Here is a 9,141-nt window from a genome sequence, read left to right as displayed (position 1 = left end):
TTTTTTTTTTAATAGCACTTGTGTGAAACAGGAGACAGATGTAGCCATAGCTATAGGATATGCTTGTGTACTCTCTATTTCTTCCAAATAACCAAAATAAGTCAATTAAAAATATTGACAAAAAGGGGGTAGGTAATATATTTTTCCTTTTTAGATTTTCTCTCCAGGATCCACCAAAAAAAGATGCCGAGCTGTCCCTTTCTTTAGAACAACAGAGCTCAAACTTTAACACAGAAGAATCCCTGGAAGCTTCTGAATGATGGAGATTTCCAGGCCTCCTGAATCCCATTTCCTCAGGATGGGCTGGGAATGGATGTTATTAACAAGATCCCTTGTACTTTTTATGTCCACCGACATTGGACTGAAAGGATCCTCCATTGCTCTGCCCCAGCTGGGGGGGGTGGGGGAAGGAATCTTTCCTGACAGTACCTTAACTCTACTTTCCTCTCATTTAGAAGAAACAGGGGATGGAAAGAATGTACATGAACTGGGTTGTGCTTTTTCCATTAAAAGCTGCCTCCAAATTTTATGCTCATCTTAGGAATTCTTCTAGGCTTGTCTTGAAAAGCCTAACCCCCTAAGTGTGCCAGGTGACCGGCTGTCCTGCTGTTACCCCTGGGTGGTGTAACCGGTTTGAGAAGCAGCCCATGACTGTTTCAGTTTCAGCTGAGGTTCCTTCTAAAACGAGCCAATCTGGGAGGTCACTTGTCTCTGATCCAGAGGCAATGGTTTGGTTATTCTTGGCTTACACTAAACTTGGAAAGGAGCTGAAGCATCAGGTAAAAAACAACCTACACCTACGCAGCACGAGAAAGAAACAATCACAGCTCTACACACCCGTGTGGAAAGATTCCACAGAAACAAGGTTGAGCAAAAGCAGCCTCCGCTCACCTGAAGTTCAAGGACAGGCACCCATGACCCAGGATGAGAGAGAGGTGGGAAGAGGGGTTACCTTCAGAGGGTTATCGACTAGTGGGGGGTTGGCACGAGGGGGACTTCAGGGGGGCAGAGAACGTTCTAAGTCATGATCTGGAACCTAAGTACATTGTCCATGCATCGATAAAGTCATTGAGCTAAATGTTAAAGCTGTGTGCAGGTTATTATACATAAATATACTTCAATAGATTAAAAAAAAGATGATGGGCAGCTCTATGACAGTGGTCCACTAGCAAAAAATATCTACAGTCACATCCATGTAGTGAGTCAAAATCACTCAACAAATGCCAACCGTTGGGCAAAAAGAAAATAAAAATTGGAAACAATTATAAAGTAACTGAATCACTTTACACCTGAAACTAACACAACATTGTAAATCAACTATACGCCAATAAAAATTGAAAAAAATAAAACAAGCAGTTTCTTTTAAGTCCGTGTCTAACTGAACTATTAAAATCCCGGGAGCCCCACCCTGCTGAGAGGGTACTCTCACACGCCTCCCGACCTGGAGTGTGGACACGTGCACCCACACCTAGGAGTGAACGTTCTGTGCTCTTTGCAATGCCGACAGCTCAGGAAGCATCTAAAGGACCAGTTTTACCAGCTTTTTGATGAGGGCATCAAACAAGGATGGGGAAGGGATAAGTGGTCAGGCGCCCCTCTGTGAAGCTGGGGTTTTGTCGGCATCTGAGTGACTGATGTGCAGGTGACACGTCTGGAGGTGAAGAGCAGCCAGACGGTTCTGCCAGGGCCGCAGCAGTTGACCAGACCTGGCCTGAGATGGGAGGCCTGGGAGTTTGTGTCTAGGTAGACGTGAAGGGGGTGCCACATCCGAGGGCTGTCCCAGGGTCACCCATGCAAGAGTCTCTCCCTGTTCTCCCATCCACCGACACTCGGCCTTATTGTGTTTGGAGGTGTTCTATGAACATTTAGCGTCTGTCCTTTCTTTGCTTGGGTTTTGTCTCCCTGTGTGAGAGGTGGCCACAGCCAGGAGGCTGACTTGTCGCCTCACCAAGCAAGTGGCTCCCCTGATTTTCTCCTCTCCTCCGTCCCTTCCTCCCTCTCCATTGGTGGCTTGTTTAACAACTGGCATTGTCTGGCGTTATAGAGGCACAACCCTGCCTTGTTGTGGAAACTGCTCTGTCAGGTCTGGGCGCTTGTGGTTGGCAATGAGGCCGGAGGGCGCAGAAGACCCTGGTGGTCTTGGCCTCACTCACTGGGCTGACATCAGCACGTGCATGTGGTCCTTGGTGATGGAGGCAGAGCGATGAGAAAGACGAACCACTTCTGTGCCCTCATAACCAGTCCAAAGTCTCTGCATGGAACTAAAATTGGAATGATTTTAGGAGGTAAAAACAGGGGGCATGGATGGTGACCCCAGCATCCAGCCCGGGGTGCCAGGCTGAGGAGGTGCCGTGTCTGGCTCTTGGAAGGGTGCAGGCCCTGGCACATCTTGGGGTGTTGCTTCTCTTTCCAAGCAAGCGAATTCTCAGACTAATGTATCAGGGCCTGGAATTTTCTCCCCGAGGCTCTTTGCACAAAATGTGAGATCAAATGCAAACAGATTAAGAAATAAAAGGCAAAAGCTGCCTCGGGATTGATGAGGCTCCTGATGGTGAAAGATAAATAGCACATGAGTTATTTCAGCTCCTGCTCCTTCCAAAATTCAGTTTCCTGGGGGAGCTTCCAGAGACTGGGAGAGGGCAGGTAGGACAAAAATAACTGTTTTCCTGGGAAGAGGAGCTCAAGGGGGGGCTCTGTCTCCCTCCTCCAGTGCTGCCAGAGGACTTGAGAGCCTGCTCCCCCCAACCCTACCCCGCCCCCCAAGCGTGCCTGCTGGAGGGAGGGGGCGCTTCCCTCCTGCGGGGGGAGCCATCCCTGTGGCGGGTGAGGGACCCACCGGCCGAAGGTGCTGTCAGGCTGGGGACCGGAAGTGCCTATTTTTCTTCTCTGGGTGGTTGGCTTCTCAGGGGTCTTTGTCTCTGCTACACCCCACTTTGCTCTGAAACCTGTCAAAATGAATATGAGCTAAAAATCATTTCTAGGCACCCCGGGAGTGATCTCTCATCTCTCTGTCTCCCTCCCCTCCCCCAACCTTCCTCCCTTTCTTCCCGTAGGTGCAGGTGCGGAGAGCATTTCCAGGGAATTGCCAACTCCTGGTTTCTCCCCTCCTCCCTCCTGCTCCCTCCCCCGACACCTCTCCCACCCCCAGATTACACAATTCCTTGTGCCTGTGGCTCATTCCCTAACCCAATTAGTTCCAGATTCCCTCTCTCACTTTTAGTTTTCCTATTTACACGAGAAAAAGCAATTTGGGTGTCTTTCCCGGTTAGTTGAATAAAGGACAGTATTCCAAGCTCCTAAACTTTCCTGTCTATGTCTCTGAATGTTGATGAAGAACCACCCTCCCCCGCCTTCAGCCTGGACAAACTTCCACGGTTTAAATCCTCCTCGGTACCTGGCAACCAACCGGAGTGGGAGTGAAGGGTCAACCACAAGGGCATCGCAGGGCATCGTAGGAGAGGTGCATCCCGGAAGACACCAGGCTGAGAAAGGAGTAAAGGAATGATACGCCCAGGAAGCAAGATCTTCCAGGCTTGTTGGGTGAAATGACCCCTCTGTGGTAAGGAAGCCACCCAGGAAGGACTGTTTTGTCCTTTGCCATCATCACCTGCTGTCCCCAGATGCTGTTGGGTGTCATCTGGGAGGCGTGGGCTAGGAGGTCACCCACAGGTGGGAACACACTTGGACTCTGTGGGTCCTCCCAGACCTAGGAGTGGAGAAACCTGTACAGACCTTCCCTCCTTCCTCCTCACCTCCCTGGCCATCTGCAGCTAGATTCCCTGATACGACCGGACTCCACGGAGAAAGTCACCTGGATTTCAGTGATCCTCTTTTGAACAAGCCCTTCTGTTTTCAGCCCTACCTCCTCCTTGGGGCTAGATCCACCATCCCGGCCAGCAGCCCAAGCCAGGTACCAGGGAGGAAGCGGGAAACCCCAGGAGGGAGGGTGGGTTTGCCTGAGAGCACTAGGTGTCCTCTCTGCACGGGCACCTTCTGCAGGGCTGCAGGTGAGGGCTAGAGCAGAACTGGGGGCAGAGGAGTAGGGGGATTAGGGCTCTGACCTCAGGGGTGGGGGCAGGCAGGGGCCTCCTCCCGAGGTTGGCTGGGGACCCTCGGGACGCCTTGACCCGGGACAGGGCCAGCTGCCCCCCTTCCCTCAGCCACAGCCCTGGGCTTGGTCCAAGACGATCGCGAGTGAAGTGTGAGCCCGGGCCAGAGGGGGGAGCCAGGACATCCTCAGTGAGCCAAGAGCCTCCGGGGAGTCCTGTTCCAGATCCCGAGCCGGGCGCGCAGGGGGATCCCCGCAAGGGGGCGGAGGGAAATCCAGGAGGCCCGCGGGAGGAAGCGAGCCCGGCGGCCGGGCGCGCGCACCCAAGCGCACTCGCGGCGCCCCTCTCCGGGCACAGGGTGGGGAGGGGGCGGGAGAGACCCTCGGCTCCTCCGAAAGTTTCGGGCGAACCCTTTTTCCCAGAGAGCTGCCTCTCGGCTGCGCGTGTGTCCCGAGAGGGGGCCTCCCGCGCCGGCACGAGCGCAGGACCGCGCGCGGGGCTCCCTCCCCGGCTCAGTCTCCTCCCCACGCGCCCCCTCTCCGCCGGGCTGGCCAGCGCCGCCGCGTCCCCGCCGCTGCCCCCCGCCCGCGCCCGCGCCCGAGCCCGAGCCCGAGCCGCCGCGTCGCCGCAGGCTGCCGCCTTGCCCCGAGCTCCCGGCGCGCTCGGCCCCGCTCGGCCCCGGCCCCGGCCCCGGCCCCGCGCGCGGACCATGGAGTAGGCGGACGGCCCCGCGACGCGCTCCCGCAGCCCGCGAGGCCGGAGCAGCCCCGGTGGCCTCGCCCGCCGGCCGCGTTGGCCCGCGGCGGGTCCTCCTCCCGGCGGTCCTCCCCGCTCCTCCTCCTCGGCTGCCGCCGCCCCCGCCTCCCGGCCGCCCCCGCCGCCCCCGCCGCCCCCGCCGCCCCCGCCGCGCCGCCGCCCGAGGCCGAGCGCGGACGCCGAGCGTGGGAGCCATGGAGCGCGAGGAGGACGGGGACCCCGAGCGCCGGGAGGCTGCGGCGCGGGCCGGCGGCGACGAGGAGGAGGAGGAGGAAGAGGAGGGACTGAGCGACAGCGACGACGAGGACGAAGACCGGGAGACCCGCGGCGGCTGTGAGGAGGAAGAAGAGGAGGCGGCGGCCGCCGGGCGGGAGCGCAGCGAGGACGCGCCGCCGCCGCCGAGCGCGGAGCTGCCTCCAGCCGCCGTGCCCGCCGCGGCCGCCCGCGACCGGAGCGGCCGCCGCCCGCCGGGGCCCCAGCCGGGGCCGCTGCCCTGCCGCCCGAAGAGGATGCCGTCGCCCGACGAGGAGGAGCGCGAGCGTCGCCGGAGCCGCCGGAGGGACCTTCTGCTGAGCCAGATAGGCTTCCTGGCCCTGGTGGCGCTGCTGCTCTGGTCGCTGTCGAGCATGCAGGACCACGACGGTGAGTGCTCGCCGCCCGCCCCGAGTGGGCGCTGCGGCTCCGGCGGTGCCGGGCTCCCCGGCCGGGCCGGCGGGCGGGGGTGCCGGGCCGAGGACGCCCCGTGCCCCTCGGAGGGGGCCCCGGAGGCGAGGACCACGCGGTGAGGCCGCGGCAGGCACTCTGGGTGCGTGGCTGCCCTGGGAACCCTCACCTGTGCCTCCCGACTCTGCCCTTCCTGCCACGAGCTGGAGGGACTGGGGGCGGCGGCGGGGACGGTTCGCCTAAACGAGTGCCCCTTGGCCAGTAATAAAGTTGTCCTGGTGAGCTTCGGGCTCCTGTGCGCGTGACCACCTGTGCACTTCTTGGCTTGTGGAGGGAGGGCTGGTTGACTGGTGAGCATACAGTTCTCGAAAACCTCTCAGGCGGGATGGACTGGGTAGGAAGCTCCATCCCCGCCTTTCCAGAACAGGTGCCGGGAACTCCTGACAGGAAAAAAGTGCTGGCCCCCGGCTAGGGTTTGGGACTGGTTCTCTTCCATTGACCACTCGCTGGGAAGACGGATCCCTTTTGTGGACTTGCAGCTGGGGAAGAAGCCATTAGGCTGGACTGTCCTTCATTCTGTTCACTACTCTCAGGGTGCCCTGCGGTGGGAGCCCCCTTTACCCACAACTTTTGTCTTATTTTTGTCTTTGGCCTTTCTTGAGCTGAAATAGACCTGGTGAAGGAATGTGCTCAGAACAGTTGTCCACGGTAAAGAGTTTGGACCCTGGGTGTGCAGCTGTCAAAGAAACGGAGGAAAGTCTTGGAAGAATAACTGTTGTAAAACGGTTTTATGTCCCGGCCATTCAAGTGGCACGGTTCCTGGGAAAACAACCATGGAAATGGTCGTGAGGAAAAGCAGTTCCAGATACAGGCTTTGGTGTTAAGATAGTCGGAGCTCCAATACAAGGTGTTATGAAGTGCAGAATGAAGGCATTTGGATAGTGATGGTCAAATATTTTTAAGGGTGCTATCAATTAAAAAAGGGACCTCCCCCAATTGACTGTCTCGTGCCTGGCGGGGAAAGCAGATGGTCGGTCTTGGTCCAGGTCGTAGCAGACTTCAGCATATATGGTAAAAGGAGAGAGCCCGTCCTGGTCTTCAGTGGAGCCCTTGAGACTCCCGGGTTCTCTCCACTTCTCCTGGATCCCAGATTCTCTGGCCATGAGGACTGACATCAGGAAGGGGACCGTGCCGGGTGAGGGAGGCTCGACCTCTCCAAGGGCAGAGTCTGACCTGCCAAAAGCAGTTCCTGGCCGATTGTCACAAAGAGGGTTTTCATTAACCCCCTTTTCATCTTCTCAGTTTTGATGAGTGCAAAGCCAGTCCGTACTTCATGCCACCTTTGGAAAGGGGAGTTCCAAGTCACTTACATGCCGGCCATTTTCCGGCAGGTTGGGGTTCTCCGAGCCATCGAGTTCCACCACTTTCAAGGCTACAAAAGATGGTTTTCTGGATAGAGGATGTGACCCAGATGGTTAAGTCCGTCAGTGGCAGGGGGCTGCCTGGGCCCTGGGAAAGCTGAGATGTTCGGAGGGAGGGGGTGTCAGACACTCTGCAAGCTTGAAACTTGGTGACTCGATGTCATTTGGAGATGGACAGAAATGTTCCTGTGAGGGACTCATGCACAGCCCTTTCCTCCATACCTTCCCTTGATCTATCTTCTCCTTCCTTCCATCCACATTCTTCTTTTTTTTTTTTTTTAATTTAATTTTTTTTGGCTGCACCATGTGCTCAGCATGCGGGATCTTAGTTCCCCGACCAGGGATCGAACCCGTGCCCCCTGCAGTAGAAGCACGGAGTCCTAACCACTGGACTGCCAGGAAGTCCCCATCCACATTCTCCTTCTGCCTATCCACCCCTCTCCACCCCCTCCCATAAATGTGGCGCTTGAGAAGACCCCCAGCCCAGTAACTGAAGATAACAGTGAATGTCAGTGGGGGGAGCGTGTGCCATCGAGCCGGCGGATGGCATGCTAGTTGTAATTCTGTCTCAGATCACCTTTTCCTCCACTAGATATTGATAATTTCATTACACGATGCACAGCAAGATTTCGCAAGGCCCAGGTTTTTCGAGATAATTTTTTAAGATACTGATTAATGTGTGTGAATCTGCAAGTGATTATTTTGCTTGAGGGGTTGCCATTCAGCATACTTAACCATCTGAATAATGACTTTTACCCCGGAAACTTGGGGGATGCTGTACTCGAGGGTCCTTCAGTATGGTTAAAATATTTGGAATTTAGCCTTGTTTTAAAGACACCGTGACTTGGAGAGGCCAAGTGATTCGCTTAAGGTCACACAGCAGTTGGGGAGCAGAGGAAGAAACCAACCCGAGGTGACCTGGCTCTTTGATCCCACCTGTGTCCCCTGGTATTCATGCCACCATCTGGGTGCAGCTTTGTAATATTTATATAACCACATAGGGGGGTACCTTCATAATGATCAAAGGTGATATTTTTATTTATTCACCTTGAAAACCATGAATGATTAAGTGTAACTTCTCAGAAGCCTCTTTGCTAACACATATTGATTTTTCTTTTTTTTAAATAAAAAGGACAGTTCTTTTACCAAACCAGAATAGAGATGTGTGGAAGTTATGTTATGTAATCTTGTATAACATTTCTAATTGTGTGGAATCGGAGATCCCTTTCAGGACATCTAACCAAACTCAGTATAGATTCTTTCCTGCTCAGATGGGACAGGAGCACTGTTAAGCTTAAGTCAGGAAGAATTAGCGCTGGAATCAAGAAAAGTGTTGTTGTACAACAAAAGCAATAATAATATTAACCGGCATTTGGCAGGCTCTTAAGTGCCAGGCCCTGGGCTAAGTCCCCTTTCTATGCGTTGCCTCCTTGAAACTGCAGACACTTGAGCCTCCAGTGGTGGAGAAGGAAAGAAGAGCCCTCGGTGCCCTATTTAGTTGTTGTTGATGAAGATCTTGGTTTTGATCTGTTTTCAGAGCCAGTTGAAATAAGGTGTCAGATTTGCTAACGCGATTTTCTTTTATATTTTTGCAGTGTGAATGGATCACTTTGTATGTTTTGAGTGGTTTAAAAGTGTTTAATTTTTCTTTGCAGTAGAAACCTGGTCCTCTTTTTCCATAAGTGGTGTGGACAAAGCCCAGAGGTCCTAAGTTGGGAGTAATAAGAGACATCCCCTCCCAAAGGTCCCTAGGGTGGTGAATAGTGAAGAAGGACAGTCATACACAGGTATATACGTATAAACTTTGAGATACTCTTTGGCCCAGTTGCTGTTGCTCCATAACAGATCACCCCCAAATAGTGGTGTAAAACGACTCTTTCATGTTTTTACTCAAGGATACTTTGTGTCAGGGACTTGGTCAGGGCCTAGTGGGGATGCATCTGTTCCATGATGTCTGGGGCCTCAGCTGGAGACACTGAAGGCCTGGGGGACTTGACAGCTGGGTCTGCAGTCGTTTGGAGGCAACATCACTCCCGTGTCTGGGGTTGATGAGGGTTGTTGGCTGGACCCTCAGCTGGGCTGTCAACCAGAACACCTACGCGTGGCCTCTCCATATGGCCTCTCCACGTGCCTTGGTTTGAACTTCCCCAGAGCGTGGCAGCTGGGGTCCAGGAGAACAAGGTGGACGTGCCTGGCATTTTTATGTGTCAGCCTCAGGTGTTGCATAGTACCACTGCCACTATTTTCTGTTG

General features: G+C 54.7%; 1 protein-coding gene across 4 annotated transcripts in view; it reads left to right on the top strand.

The window, feature by feature from the left end:
- Nucleotides 1–4,366: 4,366 nt before the first annotated feature.
- The window catches only part of SLC24A3 (solute carrier family 24 member 3), a 465,640-nt gene continuing 460,865 nt past the window's right edge, over nucleotides 4,367–9,141 (top strand). For all 4 annotated transcript variants that reach the window (XM_082431659.1, XM_082431656.1, XM_082431657.1 and 1 more), the window contains exon 1: nucleotides 4,367–5,447. In XM_082431659.1, the coding sequence (XP_082287785.1) occupies nucleotides 5,000–5,447 (448 nt within the window). In that variant the 5' untranslated portion in view covers nucleotides 4,367–4,999. The remainder of the gene's footprint in view (nucleotides 5,448–9,141) is intronic.

The sequence above is a fragment of the Balaenoptera physalus genome, assembly GCF_965194825.1.
Source record: "Balaenoptera physalus genome assembly, chromosome: 16".
In the NCBI taxonomy this organism is placed as follows: domain Eukaryota; kingdom Metazoa; phylum Chordata; class Mammalia; order Artiodactyla; family Balaenopteridae; genus Balaenoptera; species Balaenoptera physalus.
This window is presented reverse-complemented; position numbering and strand designations above follow the sequence as displayed.